General features: G+C 42.3%; 1 protein-coding gene across 1 annotated transcript; it reads right to left on the bottom strand.

The window, feature by feature from the left end:
• Window positions 1-934: 934 nt before the first annotated feature.
• On the bottom strand, window positions 935-24,038 carry brd4 (bromodomain containing 4). Its single transcript, XM_085783976.1, has 19 exons — window positions 23,385-24,038; window positions 12,191-12,581; window positions 11,550-11,687; window positions 11,330-11,465; window positions 10,906-11,237; window positions 10,383-10,769; window positions 10,161-10,289; window positions 9,257-9,487; window positions 8,931-9,163; window positions 8,244-8,575; window positions 8,010-8,105; window positions 7,215-7,643; window positions 5,893-6,774; window positions 5,695-5,801; window positions 5,449-5,599; window positions 4,630-4,760; window positions 4,295-4,500; window positions 3,223-3,523; window positions 935-3,039 (listed from the first exon to the last, which is right to left on the bottom strand). Exons 1-19 carry the CDS (start codon window positions 23,480-23,482, stop codon window positions 2,971-2,973), a joined length of 4,779 nt encoding a protein of 1,592 aa, XP_085640102.1. The 5' UTR covers window positions 23,483-24,038; the 3' UTR covers window positions 935-2,970.
• Window positions 24,039-25,830: the final 1,792 nt, after the last annotated feature.

Below are 25,830 nucleotides of genomic sequence, written 5' to 3'. Positions count from 1 at the left end.
GAATCAATAGCAAGGAAAACAATTCAACGTCACTACTACGACTACAAATTCACTCTACACTCAATAGCTCATTTGTATTTTTGAGTATCTAATATCCACTGAGGCTCTGTCAAACATAATGTTGAAAAAGTGTAAAAAAGAAAATAAAACTTAGTTAATGAACTGATTAAAACACTACAAGAGACAAGTTTCTTTTATTTTTTTATTTTCTATAAAAGAGATGAGTTTATTCAATGATCATAACAGACTTAATCGCAGACCTTGATAGACCACTCACATACCAAACGATAATCGAGGAAAATGTCTGAACAAAAACCCCCAAAAAACAGAACACATGTAACACAAAATAAAATACCTGAATAAAGCAAATTGTGGGCTGAGCTGCGGGTCAGCACATTCTCTGTAGAACTCATGGCACATTATGTCCAACAGTTACTGTGAAAAGAAAAGAAAAGAGAAAAAAAAGGCTAAAAAGGAATGAAGGTTTATTTTTATTTTTTTTTTACCCATTCAAAACCAGTCTAAATAATAAAAATTATATATTCATATATGGTGGACTTCATAGAAATTAAAAGGTGACTTAAGCACAAAAACAAATTCTCCTGAAGTACTGTTTATCTGTTTCTTCGCCTCCCTTCAATAGAATGCTTATCTACACTGTGGAACATGCCTCCGTGCACCACACACTTAAAAAAAAAAAAAAAAAGAAGAACAAAAACAAAAAAACACAGTCACACAGCCGTCCAAATTTACACAGTCACACTCACAAACCAGACTCAAGCGCTAGTGTGGCAACGCTGAAACATATCTACCTAAAATCTGCTGATTGAACAAAATGAGAAAGTAGTTGTCAGGTGTGTACACTCATAGAAGTCCAGCTAAAACTAAATTTAAAACCCGAATATTGACAACGGGTAAAATATAAAATGCTGTCTTTTCCTTTTTTTTTTTTTTTTTTAGTAGTTTTTTTTTTTTACTCAAACTCTTTCAAAAAATCTCCCTCCCCATTCAAATATTACACCACCCATTCCCGTCTCACCTCTTTCTAAACCCTCCCCTCCCTCAAAGTGTAATATAACCCAACGAGAATTGCAATACAATACAGGCACTGGAGAAAAACACCATAAGAGACGAGTGGAAAAGGACGAGATGATTCAGATTTCAGCCCATCCCCAGTCCAAACAAAGTCTCCAAGAACAGAATTATAACTCACATCCACTATTATCCAACAAGAACAAAGATAGAAACCAAAACTGTTTTTTTTTCCTTTTTTTTCAGCGTTTTCTGATTCGTAATTTTTGTAATCATTCGTCTTTTTATTTTGTATTGTCGACAGTGTGCCCTTGGTGACGATTTGATGCAAAAATTAACTAGGAGCTCCTTTACGATCCCTTCAGCTATTATTTTCTTGTTTTTGTTTTTTAACTAACCTGGTTCAAGTAAACATCTGCAGGAAGGTGGTGAGTGTTTGTCTCGCTCCCCTCGCTGATCCCCTGCTCTGCTAGTTGATATTTGATCAAAACCTTTATGAGATCAGAGCGTACGCAGGGCGACGGGGGGAAACAGTGAGGGGAGGCTCCTCATCTTCTCTCCTCTTTTACCGATCCAGTAGTGTGACTGTTGCTAACAGGCCGATGATATGAACATTTCCAACATTATGTCTAAAAGTGTAAAAGTACAAAGAATGGTGCAACACTTGTAGTGAAATTATATTCCAACTGAAGCTCAGAGACGACCGGACCTTTTCTTTTTCTGCTAACAATTTCCCGCTGTGGCTTTAAATTAACAAAAAAATAAAATAAAATAAAAATAAAATACAAGGCAGGATGAAAACGTTAACTGATCCAGTCTTGGATAAAATACTTGCTGGAACTATGGTAATGCATATATTCAGGGTTTTTTTTTCTTCTTCTCACTAGCTACCTATCATGTTTTAGGACAAGTAATTGAGCATAAAAGATCATGGGTTGTTTGGCATAGACAGAAGTGGCGGAGTGTGTTGGTGTGAGGATTCAAAGAGAGGAAAAAAAGAAAGAGAAAAAAAAGAGAGAGATCCAAAATAAACAGTTATTGTAGTATAAGAAAATACTTCTTTACAGTAGATACTAGATGATGAAAAAGATCTGCGCTGCTCCTACTCCTGGTTGTAAATGTTATTGGTTTTGTCCACGTGTGCAGGCCACAGAACATAATGGTCTGTTTTAGGAAAAGAGGTGTAAGGCAAAGTGTACCTTCTCTGCTGAGAAATATACATGATTTACAGTATGGAAGTTGCCCGTGCCCCCACGCAACCCCCCACCCCGCCCCGCCCCACCCCACCCCAAACCCCGCCCCGACCCCTCCAACAACCATTTCATTTCATGTGTTCACTTAAAACAAAAACAAAAACAAAACAATAAACATAAAAGACCAGTCCTCTTCATCACCTCAGACATCTGGCAGTTTTCAAAACACCTCTGCGCAGTCTGTCAGTACATTATCAGAGCATTTTCATAGTTATCGGGATGTCTTTACTCTTTGCAATTGTTGTTGCGCCCTCGCACGCCCGTTAGAAACAAGTGCGACAAAGGCAATTGTGCCGGCAGAGGGTCCTTTCGCTCACGTCGAAGGAGAGATATCCGTGGAGACGATGCCAAATTTCCCAGGAAATTACATCCAAAGCAGTGAGAGTCTCTCCCCCCACCCCGTGTGTATTGTGTGTGTCCCACCCACAGGGGGCGAAGTGAGCGGTGTCGTCCCCGTCCAGCGTTTGTACTCAAAAAGTCTCCGAGCGCCAGTCATTACCTACAGACAGAACATGTCCCTCTGTAGTGTGTGTGGTTGCCAAATCTCACTTTAGAGGAAGTGTACATCATCCGTGTTTTTTTTTTTGTTTTTTTGTTTTTTTAAAGTTTTCATGTGGTTTTTTTTTTTTCTTTGTCTGTTTTTTTTTTTTTTTTTTTTGCAGTTACGTTTCAGTTGCTCCTCTCCTCAAAACAGGTTCTCCTCAAAGATAGCCATTAAGTCACTTTGGAAATTCATGTCGATAGTTGCCGCCATCTGGAAAGAGAAAAGAACAACTGAGCATTTTTCTTTCGCATCGTTTTCTCCTGAGGATGTGTAATTTCTAATTTATGTAATTACGACTACTTCTGCTGCTGCTGTTTTTGAAACAGAGCTCTGGACCTGTGCCCGTCTGTCCTGTTAAATAGACATTAGCAACACATTAAACAATCATCTCACCGCTTCTCGCCTCCTCCTCTCCTGCTCTCGGCGGCGGGCCAGCTCCCTCTGTTGGTCTAGTGGGTTCTGTGCGGCGGGCTGTGGCGGTGTGGGGGGCTGAGGAGGCTGCTGGATGGTGGTGGGCGGGGGCTCCTGCTGCTGCTGCTGCTGCTGCTGTTGCTGTTGCTGCTGCTGCTGCTGCTGTTGTTGTTGCTGCTGCTGTTGCGAAGGGGCTTGGATGTGCTGCTGCTGTTCCAGACGCCTGCGCGGCTCCTCGTGCACCCGTCTGCTCGGCTCCATGACGTCCTCTTCATCCCGACCTCTGGAAACCATCCAAGCCAATAATTTACACCAGGTGAAAGCAAATACTTTTTTTTTTCGAAGCAGCCTCGCTCTGAGGGGGGGGGGTGTCTTCTCTGAGTAAGAGATATTCTTCAAGCTATATCCTGGAAGTCTCGCAGGAAAAATGGCTGAGCTAAATATAGACTACAGGCCAACAACACCAAGATCAGATATACAGCGATACAACCAGCCGATAGATATAAACACACAGGTTTTAGCTGAAGGAAACTACAGCAAACTGAGTTTCTGAAAATCAACTGTAATGAGCTAAACTTTTGTTTTCACTTCTGAAATAAAAGAATTGAGATATTTGTGATGACACGAAGAAGAGCCGATATCTGTATAGGACTGACACCACACATGGATAATTAATTATAATCCATTAATTCTAATCAATTGTCATATTGCCAGTTTTGAATGGCTGTTGTAGTCTTTCAATATTGTCCTTTTGAGGGTACCTTACATCACCTTACGGTCCAAGGCGTCCCATGCTCCCTATGCAAACATTTATTACTACAATATTTAAACGTCTTAAAGCTCTTAATTGTTAATTGTTAATTTACATGAGCAATGAAAATTTGTAATTATATGATTAAAGTCTGAACCTCATGTTTTCATATTTCTAATGACTTGTGTGCTGAGTATCAGTTTCTTGTTTATCAGTTTGACAGTGAATTCCCTCTCATAACAAAGTCTCAAAGATCAATAGTTTCACATTTTGCACAACTGCACAGTGAGTCATCAACCGTACCGTAGTTTGTCCTGCTCTCTGCGTAGCCGGTCTTTCTCTGCCTGCTCAGCCTGGGCCTTCAGGGCTTTCTCCCTCTCCTCTTTCTCGCGTGCAGCACGGCGGAATTGCTCGAAACTGTCACTTGATGACTTCACAGCAGATAAAGGCGTAGATGTGGACTTCTGTGCCAGGCTTGCCCATGAGCCCATATTCTTTAGTTTCACATCCTGTAAAAATGCACATAGACAGGAAAGATTGCCACATTGATGATCAGCCATTTGCAGGTCAAAAGTCGTGTAAGAGTGGAACCTCATAAAGTTCACACGCCAAAAACGGAACGTATCTGTGACACCCACCTGTACTTTTTTGGGGGCGATGGGTGTCTTGGACTCCTGCTTGAATTTTTCCTTCTCTTGCAGAGAGGAGGGCGGCACACTTGGCTCAGAGGAGCGGATGACAGGTCGCGAGCTGTCCATGGACTTCACATCTGTTTATTATAAATACATACAAAAACACAAACATAAATTCACACAAAAATGGTACCAGTATCTTACGCAGCCTCCTCATCGCTTGTGTTTTTAAAGGGATAGTTCAACATCTTGGCAAATTGGCCCATGGCCATAATCCCTATAGTCATAGCAGTAGGTTTGTTACCTTTAATTGTCGGTGCAAGCTATTTTTAGAACAGTGGGAGCAGACCAGCTCAGAGCTATGCTATAGAGGCTCATGGGATTTCTTGGTTTCCCTCATCAAAGTCATCAAACTCACAATCCAACAACTCCAAAACGCTCTTGTGAACAAGTTGTGACCTGCACATTCACCACGCTATGAGATAATAACGGAACGCTACGAGACCGAGTTGTTTTCGAGGTAAATTCATGCAAAACCACTGATGCGCGTCCCTGTGAGGGCAGTTTCTCGGCAAGCAGTCTCTGCATTTGCCTCGAAAACAACTGGATTGTGTATTTGATGAGTTTTGATGAGGGAAACCAAGAAATCCCATTAGCCTCCTTACTGTAGCTCTGAGCAGCTCACGGCTCTACTCTGCCGTTCTAAAAAATAGCTTGCACCGACAATTAAAGGTAACGAACCTACTCCTAAAACTATAGCGATGTTGAACTATCCTTTTAACTTTTAAAAAGAAGAGGTAACCCGTGAAGTCTTGGTATACGCACTCTGTTGGCCGTGGCCTGGCTGAGAAGGCTTGGTGTCAGGATGTTTGTGATGGTCTGGTCTCATTGCAGGATTAAACGGCTCTCCTCTCATCACTGGTGACGGAGGAAGTTTCTCTTCTTTTAACACGGCTTGGCTCACAGGGACCCTCTGCTGCATGGCAACAAAATGGAGACACGTTAGTCCTGTACAAACACACCCAAAGAAAGAAAAAAAAACACTTTGTCCAGTCGGTGACGGGCCCTCACCTTTTTGGGCTGCATGTTGTGAGGCGGAGACTGGTGAGACACAGGTGGATACTGGGGAAGTTGCGGGGAATGCATCATGAGAGGGGATGGGTTGTCCCTCATGTGACCTGTCAACAGAAGGGGGTCGGCATAATTAATTTCTACTACAACAGTTTTTTTTGCTTTTATCACCCGTTGCAAATGAATTTCTTGACTCACCTGTGTTATAAGGGTCGGCCTTGGTCGGGCGGGGGGAGGGCTGCTCTTGCTGCTGCTGGATGATCTGCTGTGCTTTGTTGGGGGGCATGGATATCTTGTGTTGCGATGTCTGGGCCTGAGCAGCCAGTCCAGGAGCCTGCTGGTAGCCCAGTTGCTGCTGTTGTGCCTGCTGCTGCTGCTGCTGCTGCTGCTGCTGCTGGGTGTGCTGCATGTGGCGGGCCTGATGTAGAGGCATCTGCTGAGGTGGGGCCTGATGCGATGGAGGTGGCGGAGCCTGGGACTGAACAGGCAACTGGGGAGGAGGCAGCGTGGTCTGAGAGGAGAGTTGGGATTGTCCCTGGACAACAGACTGCAGGAGAGAAGTCTGTCCTTGTTGTTGTTGTTGTTGTTGCTGCTGCTGCTGCTGCTGCTGACGAGCCTGCGCCTGGAGCGACTGCATGGACTGCTGGGGCTGACGAGCTTGCTGGAACTGCTGTAGATATAACTGTACTTGGTTCAAGGGCGTGGTAGACCCCGGCTCCTCGTCGTCCTCCAGCAGCATCTGGGGGGGCTGGGAAGACAGTAAGCCCTGGGGTGTGAGCGTTGGGGGAGACATCGGCCGCTGGTGCAGAGGCTGAGGAGGGTGGAGGATCTGCGAAGGGAGTTGATGCTGCGGTGGTGCTGCAGGCGGAGGCTGCAACTGCTGCTGCTGCTGCTGCTGCTGTTGTTGTTGTTGTTGTTGTTGCTGTTGTTGCTGCTGTTGTTGTTGTTGCTGTTGCAGGGATGGCGGCTGCGGCTGCTGCTGCTGAGGAGGTGCTGGTTGCTGCTGAGGGGGTTTAGGATGAAGAGGCGCTGCCTTGTGACTGGGTCGAGAAGGCTGCTGAGGCATGGAAATGTGCAAGGCTGTGGTAGCACAATACAAAGAGAGAAGAAGCAAAATACATCATTATTATTTACTCACAATCACGTTATTACGTTTGTTTTCTTGCTTTTCTAGATTTACGTTAGTGTCTCTTCAGCTCCTGTGAACTGTTTTCTTTAATTTATTTGTACTTTTATTGGAGTTTGATTAAATTTAATGTCCAATGTGCAGAGGGTGGGGTTATGTGTTTGTTTTTTCTTGCTTCCATTAGATTTACATTGTTTGTATAAAAATTACATTAGGTGAAATGAAAACGAAAGTGTACTGCAGAGAAAGCATGCCCCAATTTCAAAAACATTATTGCTAATTGTTCAGCCACCATTAATATCAAAAGGGACTGCTATTACACTTCAAGAAACAATGAGTATCCATAGAAGTCGTTACTTCTATCGAGAGCACAGTGGACCGTATACAGCACTACCTGGAGATGGGAGGACGGGATGCTGGTTGAGGAAGGGGTGGGTCTCTGGGGACACGGGCCCTGCAGAATGAGCGTTGAGGTGTGGAGGTGGCGGCGAGGAGGAGTTGCCTGTGTGGTGGGACAGATGCATGAGGGGCTGGCCGAAAGGCGGCAGGGAGTCAAAGCTGCTCTCCAGTAACTGGGAAGACTCGAGAGCGGCGACAGGAGGAGCCATGAAGCCTGCAGGAGATGGCTGATGCTGCTGCTGCTGCTGCTGCTGCTGCTGCTGATGGTGCTTCATCTGACTGCTCGGCTGAAGGCCTGCAGGTTGGGAATTAAGTCCAGACTGAGCGGGGCCGCTCTGAGGGTGAGGGTGGGCGTGAGCGTGCAGATGCATCTTCTTCCCCTCCTTCACAGAATGGCTCTTTTTCTTCTGTTGTTTAATAATTCCTGAAAAAACAAAATCAAGATTAGAAATATTGTGTTTTTGAGTCTGGGCATTAGCTTCAACACGTCGTAACGAGCCAGTTGAGGTTGTTCCAGCATCTGTTAAGGATGCTTTGTGGAGGTGCTCTGGGCGTGTCCAACTGGGAGGAGACCTCTGGGCAGACCCAGAGCTCGCTGGAGGGATTATATATCCCTCCTCGTCTGGGAACGCCTCATGATCCCCCAGGAGGAGCTGGAAAGCGTTGCCAAGGAGAGGGACGTCTGGAAACTCTGTTTAACCTGCTGCCACTATGAACCAAGCTCAGATGGAAGTAGAGAGGATGGAAGTGGAGTCTGGGCATTTTAGTGGTAATATTCAAAATGTGTTACCTGTCCCCTCAGCTTCACTGTCTGAACTGGAGCCGCTGCTCTCTGAGGAGGATCCAGCCTTTTTGGAGGTAGCCAAGGACTCCACAGTCTTCTCCACTGCAAAAGAGCAACGATGCGTTCATGCTTATCCAAGATAAACCATCAAATGGGAAATAAACCGACCAAAGTCATTTCATATTTCTAGGTAAACAAAATTTCAGATTCAGATTTTAGATTTTCCTGAAAGGGGCTCACCTGGAACCTTTTTCTTCTTGCGGAGGCAGGAAGACACGTATCTTTCCAGCTCGCGTAGAGTGGAGGGCTTTAGCGTCTCAAAGTCAATCTCAATTTCATCAGGGTTTGAGTTTTTCAGCGAAGGCTCCCTGGACTGGATAATATGCACTACACGGCCAAGTTTGTCACCAGGAAGTTTGTTAATGTCTAAGCTTAACTGCCTCTTCTCCTCGTATGTCATAGGCTTGCACTTCTCCCCAGTGGCCGATGACCCAGCTGCCCCCAGGTCGTCTTCCAGGCTGGGGACTGGCTGCAGGTTGGAGGAATGGTTGTTTTTCATGCTCTCCTTTTTACTGCAGAGGAAAAACACATGTATAATTTATGAACACTGACAAGCATTTCTACAAAAACACCTAAAAAAAGAACAAACAATTACAAACGAAGAAGATTAAGATGAGATAAAGATGACTTAAAGATACCAGTCAGCTTCCTAGAACTATAATGATTGATGGTTTTAAGGTCATACCTATTTGCAAGATGACCGATGCTCCTGAATTCACTATGTATTATGACCAGGAGGAGCAAAACAAGATCAAATAAATGACCAAGTGTGATACCTCATTGTACAGTGCGACCAAAAAAAGAAATGTCTAACATCAAGGAGCTGCTCTCACCAACAGCCTGACATGGACAATGTTAAATACCCACCTGGATTTCTTCTTGGGAGCAAGCTCTTTGTTACTATTGTTACTGGTCTTGTTCTTCTTAGAGATCTGGGGAACAGGTGTAGCATCCTGGATTTCATCTACTAGGCTTGGCATGCTTCCTTTCTTCTTATGTTTATGGTCTTTTTTCTTCTCTTTCTTTTCCTTCTCTTTTCTCTTTGGTTTGCTGGCTTGTGGTTGAGACAAGGCAGCCAGCTGCTCGTGGACAGCCTTCAACTGTATCAAGAGAAGAGACCAGAACTCAACAAAGGGTTAACAAGCGCTGGACTACTAATTTACTCCCACTGTGAACCTTCTCTGATCACTGACCTGTTCCTGGAGCTCAGCCAACCTCTGGGCTCTCTCCTCTTCGGAGTCATCTGTGGAAGACTCAGACTCAGAGGATGAGTCACTGGAACTGTCTGAAGACGACGCGACGTGGGCCAAAGGAGGCTGGGGCTTAACCGGAGCAGGATGGTGAGGTGTAGGAGGTGGGGCAGAAATCAGAGGCTTGCTCTCAAGTTCATCAGGCATCTTGGCAAACCGCATCTCAAAGACGTCCTACAGAATGAAAAGACAGACAAATGAGGCAAATACATTTTGTATGTTTGGAGGTAGAAACTCAAATCACTTGAGCTTCTTTTTACTTCTCCTTTAAAAAAAAAAAAACTTATGTGAATTGGACTTTCCATTGACATCTTTGGACTGACCACTATTACAGATCATTGTGTATTAAATGTCTTTTCAATGTTTGCTTTTCTGAATTGTTTTGTTTGTTGGCGAGTTGCCTATTTGTGGTTTGTTTCCTGACACACTGCACTGACAGAATTTTAAAGGACAAATGGAACAAAGTAATGTTCAGTAAAAAAAAAAAAACACTAAACACACACACACACACACACACACACAAAAACAAATACATGCTGTAGTTTAGGGTCTGAATCATGTCAGCTAGATAATTAAAGCCCTCTGGCTCAGGGCGTATTTGTGTTGTACTGTGAATAATCTGGGGAAAATACTTTTCATTTTCACAACAAATGGTGCACATGATTAATCTCAAACAATTTTCTCTTTCAGATGCAAATTAAAACATCACCGGCAAATGGCCAACCTCTTGAAGCAGAAATCAGCTTGAAGTATTAAGATTAACAAAACTCAAAACAGATGAACTGCCTGCTTGTTTTCTTTTAATTATACCACGGTTGACATTGTGTGCATGTGAGACTATATTTACCTGTAATTTGCGTGCCATCCCTACCACCTCGTGGTCTGGTGGGTTATATTTGTAGCAGTTGGAAAACATTAATCGTACATCAGCAGCAAACTCCTGGGGTTCACGGTATTGCCTGTTCTCCAGCTTGGCCTATTGAACACATCAAAGAAATTAGTTACTTGCCATGCCACAAGTCCACTCTGTTAAAAAAAAAACTGATTGTGCCTTTGATCTTCAACGCACCTTGACAGTGCTGAGGTCCATGGGATGTTTGATGATGTCATGATAATCGTGTAGTCCCAGCGTATCCACGTCAACAGGTTTGTGGAATGGCCAGGCGTAAGCAGCGTGCTTCTTCGACAGCATCTCCCTAACCAGACTAGCACAGTATCCCAGCTGATCTTGTGGCTTTGGGCTATGACCTCCACTTGGTCCACCCAGTCCAACAATCCCCATGCCTATGTGATGCTGAGAGTCTGGGGCTTCCTTCTTCAATAGTTTCGTAGGTCTTGTACTCTCTCGCCTGGGTAGTGTCTTCCCAGATTTGGACTCTGCTGGCGAAGATTCACTGAGTTGGTCATTTGCTGTGGGCGTTGTAGTGTCTGCTTTCCTTTTCTGGCTCTTTTTTTGCTAGATAGCAGTGAACACAAAGAGAGCACACACGTGGGGACAAAAGGACAAGGAAATAAATGATTAGTGATGCCGTAATCTGAAGCTCTAATGCAAAAAAAGAGACGATTGGTATATTTCTGTCAGCCACACTCACTTTGGTCATGGTTATAGAATTCTGCAGCATGGGGGCCGTGCTCTGGATGGATGCTGGGGGAAGGGAGGTCTGAGCAGGAGGAGGCACAGAAGTCATGATGGGAATTTGAGGAGCGCAGTCTAATTGGGCCAGGGAGTAGGGATCTCCAAGCTGTGGCGCATGGCTAGGTAACGTCGGGGGCACGTGGACCTGCATCAAAGGCTGGGGAGGTAGTGAAGGCGGGCCCTGCACTGGTCCTCTGGTCTGCGGCGGTGTTGGGAGGTTTGACAGACCACGGGTTTGAGGAGTCGTGGACAAAGGATCAATGATGGCCCCCGGTTTCAAGTTTAGACCTTGACGAGAGAACATTAATGATTATCCTATCTCAAAGAAAGTACAGCTCCAAGAAAGTATATTGACAAAATATGAGGAGGAAATCCCTTACCTCCCTCTCTCTTGCCCCGTCCACGTCCTTTCCCTGTCATGACAACAATCTCGATTTCATCCTGAGGCATTTCTGTGACCTTTTGGAGGAAAACCTTCTCTAGAGCCTCAGCCATTAAGACTATGTCGTCTCCAGGCTGCAGGGGGAGACAAACACTCTTAGCAAAGGTACAAGGCACATCAAAACATGGGACACTTGGTGGTAGTGAGGATTATGTTACCTTGTTGTATATGTAGCAGTTGGTAAACATTGTGTTGAAGTCTTGGATACATTCTTGGGCATTCCAGTAGTAACTGTTCTCAAGCCTTTTCTTGATTGATCCCATGTCCATAGGAGTTTTGATTATTGAGTAGTAGTCCTGAAAAGATTGCATAAGAGTACGTCAATGCAGGAAAGAAACTTAGTGTTTTTTGTGTCATGCATTATTGGCATATTTAAACTTCTGTAATTTGCATTATCACTTGTTGCTTCTTTTTCACAAATTAAGCAACAAATGTTTTATCATCAATTCAATAATTAACCAAAGTGACTTATGTTCGAACTGAGTTTATTCTGTGATTCATGCTGTCAATACATTTTGTTTAAAACAAACTCTTGATCATCTTTGTGATTGATTGCAGACAAAGACTCACAAATTAAATGATTGTGTTTACAACACTTTAAGGGATTATTCTTTTCCACCAACAGAAAGTTGTGTCTGATTTGTGATAATAGGTTATGTAATTGCAAAAAGCGGTAAATGTAAAATCATAAGAGCTGAATGGGTTCATGCAGAGAACCTGGTGGAAGTTTGTATGTGATGTTCACCATGTTTTGAGGTGTGAGGCTTACAATACACACAAGGACAAAGCTAGTACTCACAGGCAGGTTAAGTTTGACTGCATCAACCGGTGCATGAAAGGGCCAGGCAAACTGGTGTTTCCACAGGGCCTTCACCACCACCTTGAGGAGAAACTGCAGCTGATTGGTCTGGCGCTTCGGCCTGTCGAGATTGATGTACTCTGGGACTATGGGGTTTCCTGAAGATTGGGCCTGCCCCTGGCTGCTGCTGCTGCTGCCCGACATCTGCGCTGCATCCAGGCCGTCCCCCATTCTTACAGGGTTGGGCATGGGCTCGGGCCCCGGAGCGGGAGCTGGAGCTGGAGCAGGGGCAGGGGTAGTGGTGTTGGCAGGACACCAGTTCAGTCTTGGCCCCGGCACAGACTCCACTGACAGAGCACCGCTGATCCCATTGCACTCGTCGCTGGACTCTCTGGAGAGAGAAAAAGAGCAGATTGTCATTAGGGGGTCTCTGAGCAGTCATCAATACGATTTCACTTTATTTGGTCTGTAACAAAATAATTAACATTTTATGGAATCATTAAGTATTGCATAGTTTAATAGACCTCTGATACCAAGCTTTTTATGCACAGCAAGAAGTATAAGTCTTTAATCACTGTTTCACTGCAGGATGTAGTGCTCTTCTCTTTCAGTGGAGGATCCAGTACAGGATACTATAGCACCTGGGCAGGTTGCTAAATCTTACAAATGTACAAAAGTAAAGTTTTGATCAATTTACCACTAGTGATATAAGGTATATATATATATATAGATATAAGAAATAAGGTGTATTAATTAAAGTATAGTTAACCAGAGTGAAAGTACATCCACTTCATTCTACATTACTAACAAACACATTTAATCCAGTTTCTCGTTTTGGTTTTGCACCGTGGCCATAGAAATAGCGCTTTGTGCCTTAAAAAACCAAAAACACCAACTTCATACAGCAAATGGTCAGGTGAGAACAGGTGAGAAAATGGGCAAGGTTTGAACCTCACTATCAAGGTTTCTTCATTCTTTCACACAACTACTAACGGTTTGTTTTGTAGACAGGTGCAACACAGTGAATGTCTTCCAGACTAGACTGTCTAAAACAGTGCACCGATATTAAATGATTCATTGCGTCTCACCCCTTTCTATCTTCATGGTCAGTTTTTTACCCTGCTTTTTAGTGCGCCTCCTAAAAATGACTTTTGCCTACTGACATCACTCAGACAGTACGTCACATGAACTACTAGGTTTTTAAAAACATCCCCTTTTCCATTAGTGTGATGACAGAGAAAACTGAGGTGTCCTGATGAAGAAAATTGTGAATGGCTAGGTGTCATGGCTCCACTGTCTGTCATTTGTCCAGGAAGGAATCAAAGATCTAATACACATAATGTGTAAATAAAACAACAGTCAATCAAGCAATAGCATGTTACATATACTACAACTATCCCTGAAAATGACTGTATTCGTTAATTTACTGTTTATTTGAGTGACTGACTGGTCAAAATGTTGAGCACAATTGTCTAAAACTGAGTCACGGTGATATTAACTATCTTGTATTGTCCAAGCTAACCCTAACCCTGAAAATGAAGACCAAATATCCTGTTTAACAGTGCGAGAGATACAAGATTTCTTTCACTGTACAGCTACACTTAAAGGTTTAAAGTACAGCCTTAGATTATGTTATACCCCACAACTTCCTCTAAACTTGATATGCATTTTAATTACAAGAAAACAATGAGCTGGCAGTAGGGGAAACTGTGTGCTACTAGGTGCTAGAGTATTAGACAATAGACTTAAAAAAAAGTACAAAGGGGGAGCGTCAAAACGAAACCATAAAATGTTTAGTCTTCTATTTGACATACAAAGCATCTTGAACTTTTTTTTAAGAACTCATATACTAGTTATTTAGGACTTCAGATATATATCCTCAGAGATCTATTCTGCACTGTTCTCAGAGGAGCTCAATAGTTGTTTAGGTTTAGGTTTGGCTCTAGCATGTGTGCTTTTCCTGGATCTTTGTCCTCCCACTCCTCTCCCTGTCTCAGGACCTGGGAGTGTTTAGAGATGTGGGCGGACAAGGGTGGAGGGGTAGGGGGGTTAGCGTCATCTGGCAGCTGAGGGACTGTGTGTTCCACTACGCAGTGCTCATTTCTACATCATGTCCTCGCCCAGGCAGTCAGGGACATCATATTCAAGATACACACAGAGGCTGGAGAGACGACAACAAGGCCAAGTAATAATCGAAGAGAGAAAAAAAGGCTAAAAATAGATTAAGGAACAATAATGTTGTGGGAGAAAGAGCTCATCAGAAGGTTGTGTATTCATCAAGTCTCTATTAGAAACAAGTTTGTCTTCCAGTCTAACACACTGAAACCCACCCCCACAGAAGGACCTTAAAGATAAACACACTCCACTGTATAGATCTGTGACTAATCACATTCCTGTTGTTGAGTCACTTTCTGAGAAGAGGGAAGCGGTTTGTTCACCACATGATTGCTGTCTTAACCTGCCTGAGGCACTCAGCAGCAGAGAATCTGACTAGATGACCAATATGTTAAATGGCAACACATGAGGAAAAACAGCACCGGTGTAACACAGATGGCACTGGAAGTGTGGCTCGAGGCAAGAAGATTCGACAATAAGACCAAAATAAACAAGTACAAACTGTGTCCGGTCCCAAGACATGAACGTGCACATGGCTAATTTTGCTCAATATGGCAAAACTTCAAAGCTGGGAAATAAATGCTGAAAGAAATACTTTCATACTTCAAAGCTGTACGGAGTTGGCTTCACAAAAACAGACTAAACAAACGCAGGGCTGCAACTACTGATTATTTTCAAGATGCAGCAGTTCAGTTCAGAAGGAAAAACTCATCACAGTAGATTCACATCCTACAAATGATCTGGATCTGGCCTGAAATTGAATGGGTTCTCCCCTGACCCCTGTCCCATCCCTCTATCAAGTTCTGTGAAAATCTGGTCAGTAATTTTTTTAATCCTACTGACCCTCACAAACAAACAGATGGACATACAAACACCAGTGAAAACAAGTCCCTTGGCAGAGAGGTAATTCATGTGACAGCTGTCTTAGGAAGGTATTCATTTTGCTTGTCTTGTCTGACAAATGACAAACAAAAAAAGACATCAAATTATTGCTCTGGAAAGATTAGGACAACACGATCACTGAAACAAATTATCAATTGTCAAAGTAGTTTATTTATTTACCGTCAATAGACTTCAATTCGTTAACTAATCACTGCACTATAAACAACTGACAACAAGTTAAACTACCTGGCCATAGTCTAGTGACTGGTGTTAGAAGTCATTAGACAAGTCTGAGTCTACCACTTTCCTGCCAAACTGGCCGTTCCTGTCATATGGCGAATCACTCACGCAGTGACCACATGGCTCTGTCAGCTACAAGACAGGTATTCCAACAACATGTGGCATGTGACAGGTGGACTAAACATACGTATTATTTTAAACCTAAAGAAAGCAAAGATTCTTAAATCAGCTGTCAACTGAATCAACCAATGCCACATGAGCACTGTCACCGTTAAGGAAAAAATAAATAAATGAATACTTGACAGGCTTTGACAGAAGTGCTTTCAATTAGCCGTCAAAGGATCAAACCCTGTGTCATCTCAAGTTTGGAATGTGACTGTTTGTACAACAGGTATAAGAGCTGTGCAAACTTCAACTGTGCTTTACCTCCGTCCACTGAAGTGTGCCACTGTGGTTGATTTTTGCAAATCCTGTATTCAATAAACTATGAATTAATTAGTCCTGATAAGTGCCACAGAAATCACAAATAAAAAGTTCTCAAATGCAGACGACTCCTCATTTTCCCACTCTCTGTTTAAGAATTTAAGAAGTGTATCAACACAAGCTGTTGAGTTACCAGCGCTGAATCAATACCTCTGACAGTCTGAACAACTGCTGTTGCACTGGATTGCACTGTACTGTGCAGGTGTGTGTAAGAGATTGCTATAGACAGCTTCAGCAGCTGGTGTTCTCACCAGTCTCAATTGTCAGATTTATGACAACTGATGAGTGGCTGTCAAAGTTATGAAAACACAGAAGTTCTCCCCAACTCGCCACAATTTACTTTCAGGAACATTTGGCAGCTCATAACAACGCTAAGTAAAGAGGGGTTTAATGTAGTAGTAGCACCTAGCAAGAGTTGGAATCCTCTTGAGTTATTTAAAGTCTTTCATACTTCCTAAATTTATTCATTATTTTTGTTATATTATGTTATTATTATTTTTCTACACTGCTCACTGTACCATGAATTGCCCCCTCGGGGATAATGAAGTTACCTACCTAAATAGGAGTTTGTAGACTTTTTTCTGGTAGCTATTTTTATCTATTATTTAAATAGTAACGGGACATAAAGAACAATGTATTGCAAACACACTGTCCATGACCAACATCACAGGGAGAGAGATGTTTTGTTTAGTCTAGGCCAAACAAAAAGAGTTGACCTAGTAAAACAAGTATAACAACATCTGGGCAAGTCACCAGGAAGTCTGACAAAAAATGAACCATGCATATTGGCAGCCAATATGATGGGATTCCTGTAACAGGGAGTGGTGTTTATTAGTCAATCAATATGGTTTATCTATTCTAACTTTTGCTGAGCACAAACAAATTCAATACAAAATACTCCAATATCTATAAATTGTTATAGGGAGATTATTTGTTGACAACTTAAAATTCCCTCAGCAAAGCTTGAAGTCTGACAGACATTTTTCCTGAGGCCCTCTCTGACCATTTAAGATGGCACCCACAGATAACACCAAGGTATTGTCCCAGGCTAATACGAGAAGGTTGCTTTTTGGGAAAACTACTCAGGATAAGGCTGGCTTTACATAGTTTGATGACGATGCACATTTGCATGTTTTGACCACTGCTCTTCACATTGACAAACACTCATGATCATGAACAAAAATATTTCCTCATAACAACTGAGCCTCTCGTGGCCTGTGATAAAATGCATGACCAAGAAGTGAACAGCTGGTTTGTGTATTCAGTGCACTGGTTGCAGTAGATATGGTATACGATAGGTGTAAAGATCTGAAAGGCTTGGACAAGGGTCAAATCAATATGGACACAGGGCTGGGTTGGAGCATGTCCTAACCTAACGTATAGAGGATGTTTCCAGTCAACAGTGGTGAACGTCTAGCTCTATGCAATTGGCTCAGTTACATTCAAAGACATTTTGCACAGTCTTCTTATTGGATTCTCTGAGTGTCAGAGTAGACTACCATAGTACAAATCCCTCTGTTGCATTTGTACATCACCTCTATAGAGCATTTTGTTGATATTGAAATGTGAGAGGATATCGATGAGGGGGTCAAGATAACTATCATACAAAAAAGACCTCCGCATCCTATTTTCAGTAATACAACTAAGCCATCAGTGGGGAATCCTCTAGTAGCAATCCCTTCTCATTGTCATGGCTGTGAACAAAGTCTTAATGGATGCTGACTTAATGACACAAGCCTAAGGAAAGATGACGTTGACTCAAAGCCTAGAGGGGACACAGAAGAACAAGCTGAACTCAGGTATGCCAGCTTTTTAACACTGTTGGGGGCAGGAGCAGTCCAGGTGACAGAGGACATGAAGCAGTAACATCTACAGCAGGAACAGCTCTGGAGCCAGCACTATAGGAAGTCTTCAACAAAGACAATGTCAAAAGAAGGGTAGGTACAGTATCAGCATCTCCCAGCTGGCTGCCAGTGTTTTGTTTTGTCTCATCTACACACAAATACTGCCAGACTGTATTCAGCAGCTCATTAACATCAGTGACAAGCACACTCACATCATCAGTGACTGGCATATGAGTGTAAACAAACAACAGATGCAATGAATTAAGGATGATGAAAGACACCTCTTGAAGGATTCAGACTCTTGTAGTAAACATGCTGAGTATCTAAAACTTACTCAGACTTCCCAGCAGTCTAATGTGATGCTATTGCTAATTGTTTGCACTCTCAGTCAAATTGACTTCCCACTATCTCAGTGCTAAGTATTGTTACTGAAACACAATATCAGAAGAGTTACGGTAGTTGCAGTTTCACACATAACGTCATTTATGCCCTTACAAACAATCCTAGGAGGTAACAACCATCAACTTAAGAACACATTGAGAGAGACAGAGCTTGTTCAGTGCATTTTTGTTTGCATTTCCCTGGCATCTAAAAACGACCGGACAGGATTAAGGAGATTTTAGTCTGACTAATAATTGCAATGGAGTTGTTTACTTTGTTATGTCTTGTTTTATACCCCCTTATTACAGAGACGAAGTAACAACAACAAATATTGTTGAATATAACCTGCTGAACCATTTTTTTGGTTACTTAAAGTCATAATGTTTATTATGAAAGTGAAGTTTCATTTTGGTTAATCTATTTTGTTTCTCTGAAGATGATAGTTGATTATGTAACTTATCAAACAATACAGGACATCAAACGATCCCTTGCCAAATTATTTAAGCAGATTTTTATTTTTTCTTCTATTGATTAATCATTTACTAATGCCAGAGACGTTACTTGTTTCAACAAGAGATACACAGTGTAGATTAGGGATGTCACGATTACTTGTTTTCACAATTAATTGTGGTATTAAATTCCACAATTAATCAATCGAAAACATTTCTCAATACTGTCGGAACCATATAGGCAGATCAGGTACGTAAGGATCAACCTAACATTGAATTGGTAGGTATTTAAAATGTTAACGTGGATGTTAGCGAGGATTTAATGACAATTAAAAAAAAGTTTAAAATAAACTTAAACATTCGATATAGATCACCAATAATCACTGAAATAATTCAAACATTTCCCTTGGGGGATTAATAATTGGTCCTATATTAATAGATACTTGTGTATATGAAATGTAAATATTTTTTGACTATAATTTAGTTTTACGCCTTCATAGACGTGAAATTAATTAATGCATAATAATCGTGATAATTGTAATACCGTCATTATTTCTGACAATAATTTTACCAAGAAAATCTATAATCGTGACATCCCTAGTGTAGATACATTTAAGACAAGTCTAGCAGTGATTTTCGAGCCTTTTTTCGATAATTAACACTGAATCAATCTACATAACGCATATTGCCACAGTTGAGCTAAATAATCAGATCCCTGACTCTGATAATATTACTTTACAATTAAATAATATAGCATTGCTTTGTAAGCACTGTGACTATTCTTTTCATTTAGAGCGTGATCAAGCCTGGTTATTGACGTCAATTGTGACATCATATCCAACCAGTCTATGTGATGAATTGTTCCAATAACGACCTGCCCTGGTGAACGAGCAACGTTGGCATGTGAGACTAATCAAGGCTGCAGAAGCCTCCACCAGAGGTCAATCAAGACATCCTGCATGTCCTACATCACTCTCAGATCTGGAATAACAGTTGACCCTTGACCTGGACATACATCACTGCAGACTGCTGAGGAATGTTTTCTAGGGAGGAAGCAGCTCTGGTTACTGGGGTGGGGGTTGCTCATCTCACACCAGGAAAATTGGTCTGGTGTGCAGCCTCACAGTGAACATCCTACATGGAAGAGGGACACATAATAGCAAGATGTCTGCGTCCCTCATGAAAGAAAACCATTAATCATTCATGTATGTTGGTGGAGTGAGGAGGGGTGTGGGGTGGGGGGTGAGTTTCAGGCAAAGATATAGGCCTGCATATTCCACTTGAGGCCCTCACTAAGTGTTAGATTGATGGCCTGTTTTTGCCTGAAAGCAGAGAATTAAATAATTAATGGGACCACAGTGACGAGGCCAATAACACCACTCTGTGCCTTGTCGCCACCTATTTACTTTCATAAACCCACCTTCAACCCTACTCCAGTGAGCAGCTGCAGTCAAATGCTACCTATGAAGACCTCATGATCAATAGATTGGAATTACTGCTTTTATCACCTGTGGCAAATACACTGTGTGTGTAGTCACAGGTTGGTTAGTTGATAAGGAATGTCTAAGTGGCTGATTTAACTCAACTAGGATTTGGGTTCCATCAGTGAGATTTGGTTTGACTGTGACAACCATAACAGAGAAGTAAAAAATTAAGATAAACACTCAGATATTGATGAAGATGACTGATTCATCACCATTAGGAACTTGAGCTATCATGGAAACATTAATTTTCATTGTACAACTTGATGCAACTTGATGTGCATCCCAGGAAAATCAATTACTGACATGTACATAGTTGCACTAGGCCGGGAATACATTGCACTCTGGTTTTTTAAGCCCCTTAAATTGCTGGGGTTGCATTTTAGTCTGCATTGGCAGAAATGCAGACTTCCGCAAACAATTCTGCTAGAACCACTTATACCAAGAAACAGTTGACCCTTGTCATTGGTCCAAGTCTGACTTGTCATCACCGCTGTTTGTCATTTGTAGTATTTACTGTAACTAAGTTGCCAGTTGTGAAAAACTAAATCTTCTTGTTTGTACCTGGATGCCCAGTGTGCATTAATGACTGAGGCTTTAGTATGGATGGAGTATAAACTGACAACCTCATCTGGATGAGGATTTTTCCATTTTAAAACATTTATAACTAAAGGCTGCTTAGAAGGAGCGAGGATAAGTTGTTGCACACAACTTGTCTTTTTCCTTGCACCAGTGATTGACATATTGGGGTGATGTCGTCTTATAGCATTAACATGTTTGATGTGTTTCTAGCGACGCACGGTACATCCGTGAAACATCGCCGATGGTCCGGTCGACCACTTGTGTGCCGTCGCCGTTGTGTTTCACTGAGAAGCCAAAGTCTTCCGACATGGGTGATATAAATGAGGCGGGCGACTCCTTATACAGTCTTTGCTATAACTCCACACTAGAGAGTACTTTGCTCTCGTCACTTCTCTTCTTCGTCAGTTGCAGACATCTTTTCGGCTCATTCCCACCACCTGGATTGGAGTGAGGACTCAACTTTTTTTTTAATACTCACTCAGACGTATTCGTCCGTGTGACTGTGTGCACCGAACTGTGACCCCCGTACCGTGACGGCACGGGACGAATACAAAAACCGTTACAATCTGGAGTCATGTAAACATGACTTACCACGCGTCTTTTTCTGGTCAGTCGTCATGAAAACATGATGCTCTGCCAGTGGCGCGGTGTGTGGACCAGAGTGAAAACAAACGTGTACTAGCTGAAAAATTTACAATATATAATTTCCCCATCTGGTGCGCACCAGTATGTGTGAAAACACCTGCCTGCAAACATGTATTTTTTCAGTTATGACTGTCAAACTAGACAATAAATGAAAATTAAATGGCCTCCATTTGCTGTATTCATTCATGTTTTACAAAAGGATTAACCTGAACCAGGCCATACAACAATGATAATCATATCAAAGCCATACAGGCATACAGACATAGGCTAGTAGTATATACTAACTATATAGAGTTTTTTTTTTAAATAACACGCTCAGTATCGGTACTCGGTATCGACCGATACCCGCAGCACTAGTATCGAAATAGGGGTCGGGAGGGAAAAAATGGTATTGTAACATCTCTACGTTGATGTAGCATTGACAGCCTGTGGCCAAATAACTTATAAGGAAAAAAGAAATGGCAAAGGTGAAAAAGTTACTACAACTAATTAATCAAATCATTCACTTCCTAGGCTAAACAATTACTGAGAGAGAGAGACATCTTTTTCCAAGTACCTCCACTGCTGATTCAAGATGCTGAATGACAATAATGGTCAACTAGTGCAAAAGATGCCAGCTCCAAAAATTATGGACCATGGTCAGAGACAGACTATGAGCCAGTGGTGTGTGACGACCATCTGTTTGTGTGTTAAACCCCTTTGTCAAAGCTCAATAACGCTGGTAAACTACTCAGAATCATATTTTATCATATGACGTTTGTCTATGCGACTGATAAAGCAAGATCAGGACTTTCGTAGGATATTCAATAATTCTGATCACCAAAACAATGGCATTAATTAAATGTAGTATTCAAATACCCAATGTGCTTGTGTTGAAATAAGTAGGCTAACTGAGAGTAACAATGAGGATTTAATGACAGTATATGTTAAGTATTTTATGAGCTTTCCGTGATTTATTATTCATCGCTAATGTGTCTAATAATCGGTTAAGGTCAAGCTTGGAATTAGCATTTCTTCTACTTAAGTGTCTGCTGACATTAAGTCCCTTGAAAATCAATTATGTGTCTGCTGACACCTCGTCCCAATCTTCTAATAGTATAACCTTTAATAATGAGCGAGTCACTAATTTTTATCAGTGTGATATTTCCAAAGTGATGAATAGTCACCGTTGTAGGCTACACTGTAGGACTGACTGAGTAATGCCAAATGGAAATTTTTACCACAAAGTGTATGGTAGAGTTGTCTATTCCAACTTTGTCTACCTTGTCTCATGGTGATTGATCAGTTGCTACCTTATTCAACTACCTTTGAAATCTGGCTTTGAGAAAAAATAAATGTTGCCATGGTATTTCTATGGTAACACTCCAACACTTCTTGGCCAGCGCACTGTATTTTGTTTTTCTCGATGGTTCCAAATCCTAGTTTTGGATGCTTACCACGCATGACCTTCGCTGTTAAGTACAACTAGGGTCTTTGTTTACTTCTGGGGGTTTTTAAACCAGAAATGATGAATCTCACAAGATCCATTATTTACAATATCAAATGGCAAGGTAACAAACTTTAAGAAGTTTCCCTAATGTTGACCACACGCACTTACTGTATGAGTCAGTGCATGAGCACACAAACTGACTCGAAGCATGAGTCAGGCACATTATAACAGGAAAAGACACGAATCGTGCCAGTTCTTTCAGGTTAAACTCCCAGCTGGCTAGGATGAGGAAGCCAAACCCTACCAGGAATCAGGAGACATTTCTACTACTGCCACAAACACAACCCCCTTCTTCCTCTCCAGTCCCCCTTCCCCCACACCCCCTCTCTCACCAGGAGGTAGGTTCATGGCTTCTGGCTAAAATCTGGATAACAATACTATTCTCAACTCAACACAGAACACATACTTCTAAAGTGAAAAACTCTGCTGGGCCATGTAAAACTAGGGATACTGCTTACCACATGATAGTCGTAAGAACAACTTCAGGCTGTCTTTAATTTAGGCTTCTCCTCAGCCTTTCAACCATGTATTTTGACTGATAATATTTTGTATACATATGGTAGATACTTCATAGCAGAGTCCTACTTCACCAGATAACATTACCTTTTAACAGAGACTGAATGTGCAATTTTTTCCAGAAGGGCATCCAGTTTTTGAAAATCCAGCAAATCGTTTGACTTGGCGTGCATCTTGTAATCCATTTATGAACTCCACTAAACAGAAACAGAAACCAAAAAACAAAAAAGGCTCGACAGAATTACACAGAAGTTTGTTTTTCCTTTTCTCTCGTCCAAAACACACGAGAGATTTATTCTTCAGGCTCCAGTATGTGTGCTAAAATCCCACAGAACACGGTGAGTAATCCTTAGAGTAGTCCAAGCGGCATTTTAGGGTGGCTGTTCCAGGAAAAAGGCCCCAGCTTGGAAAGAGTGGGACCAGGCGGGGAGAGGAGGCTGTGGAAGCCTACAGCCAGCAGGCTGTGTTAGCTGTGTGAACCGGTCCTCTCTCTACCCCATCCCCCTCTCAGCAGTACAACGGCCCAGTTGCCACAGGCTCTTCGCTCCATTGTGTGTCCTCTCCAGGGCCTCCCAACTTAAATGGACATAAGCGGGAAGCAAGCGGTGAACAAGGGGAGAGAGAGGAAGGTGAGAGAGGGGAGAACGCTCCGATAAGATCCACGGGAGCAGTTTATCCCTCTAGCTCGCTCTCTCACCCTCTCCCTAGCAGAGGCGGACCAGCATGCAGTTACTCAACAGTAAAAATGGCTCTGCTGCTTCCTCATTCAGCAGAGCCTCAGCCCACACACACCCCTCCCTCCCTCTCTCCTACGAGCTTGCTCGTTCCACCCCTCCCCTCTTTCCCCATCAATAGCTTGAGGTCCTTGCTCGCTCTTCTCTCTCTCTCTCTCCGACTCTCTGTTACACCTTTAACACCCCACCCCCTTCTTGTCTTTTCCTCCGTCCATTTCATCATGCCCCACCCCCACTCACCCTCTTCCCTTAAGAGTGATATTGTATATGCCTCCCCCACAAATTTAAGGCTCGTATATCTGCTTTCTACCACTACTCGTATAACATTAACGTCTCATATTGTGGCTGGACTGCTCCAATTGATTGAATGCTTTTTTTATTCTACAAATTATTGAACAAAAAACATCTGATAGATCTATAAAAAACCAACCAGAAACACCAGCAGCTCTTACTCACATCAGAGAAATCAAAGTGATCAATACATGATCAGAGAAGGCAAAAACTGGTCCAGTACTGTGATTAAACCAATTATCAATTAATTGTTTTTCTTAATAGTTCCAAAAACTCTTTCACCATGCATCTATTTTACCATGCCAGGTAAAATAAAAGTATAACAGTATGTGGGTTATATGCCCTATAAATAAATCAAACTAAACTATGAGACTCTGTAAAATACTCTAATAAGTGAACTGTGCTACCAACAACTTGCATTAGTCGGGGACTACACACAGAGGAGCTCAATAATGCAGGTAACTAATCTGGATACAATGTAGGGTAGTGTCACGATGAACAGCCAGAAGCACAAATGAAAGCTGAAATGATCACAGAGAGTCTGACAGAAAGAGTGAGACCACCCACAATGCCGTCCCGTAGCAGAGCAGTCTCCAGTAATTATGCTCATGACAGTACAGTGACGGCACTGACAACAGGAAGCGCACAAAATCAGACCAACTGGATTCTTTCCAACATTCATCTGTCACGCACTGCCGGCAAATTTAATTTGTGTCTGACAGTGGCCATATGTGTTTACTTCAGTCAGATCTTAATCAAGTGACATAACTGCCAGAATAATTCACCAAACTAAAAAGGAAGTCCTTAGTTGTACTGGTAAATATGGCACATGTCTGTACTATTATTCCTATTTAAAAAACAGGCAAAATTTATTTGAGACATCTGTTATGTGACAATGCGTGATGTGTCATCAGGGGAAATACACAAGTAAGCCAGAACTACAGATACAATCTCTGCCATACAGAGACTAGTCATGTGACAAGAAACTACATGTTGGTGAGTTGATATTACTGACAATTTATCACTGTATGTAACTCATTGAAGCATAAAATTTTGTGTTTGAGCCTCCTCCAGTCCATTAAACCAGTCATTGTATGTACTACCGGAGACAAGATGACCACTGACCTCTCACCTCTCAATCAATTTTAAATGTCACATGCAGGCAAGCAGGCACTCGCCAGCAGTTTCAAAATTAGTCAGGTGTCGAAACCCCAAGAGATCATGTATGTAAAGCGACATCATTGTGCAAAGTACACTTGTCAGGTGACTGGTGAAACGCACAATGTCTGTATTCCCAAATGAAACAAACAGCAGCTACTCTGTGCTGCAGCCAGACAACGACGGTGTCCTAACAGACCCTCTTCCCAGTCCACGTGCCATATGCACCATTCCCAGAGACAATACAGCAGCTGCCAGAGTGACAAAGCTCCGACCTACAGCAATTCAGAGTTGGCCAAACCGATGGCCCTGTCACTAGAAGGGTGGGGGGAGACCGTATTCAGACACAG

This window comes from Trachurus japonicus, chromosome 8 (genome assembly GCF_045865225.1).
Source record: "Trachurus japonicus isolate A0001 chromosome 8, Traja_1.0".
NCBI classification, from domain to species: Eukaryota; Metazoa; Chordata; class Actinopteri; order Carangiformes; family Carangidae; genus Trachurus; species Trachurus japonicus.
The sequence above is the reverse complement of the archived record's forward strand: the minus strand, read 5'-3'. Positions and strand labels throughout refer to the sequence as shown.

What these genes read in the sequence shown, in the direction of transcription:
- brd4 (XM_085783976.1), bottom strand. Translation starts at nt 23,482, where the DNA reads ATGGATTACAAGATGCACGCCAAGTCAAACGATTTGCTGGATTTTCAA. An exon ending in GGATGGCACGCAAATTACAG is followed by an intron (nt 9,488 to 10,160) that starts GTAAATATAGTC and finishes TTCATTCTGTAG; the next exon opens with GACGTCTTTGAGATGCGGTT. An exon ending in AGAGAGCAGGACAAACTACG is followed by an intron (nt 3,524 to 4,294) that starts GTACGGTTGATG and finishes GATGGTTTCCAG; the next exon opens with AGGTCGGGATGAAGAGGACG.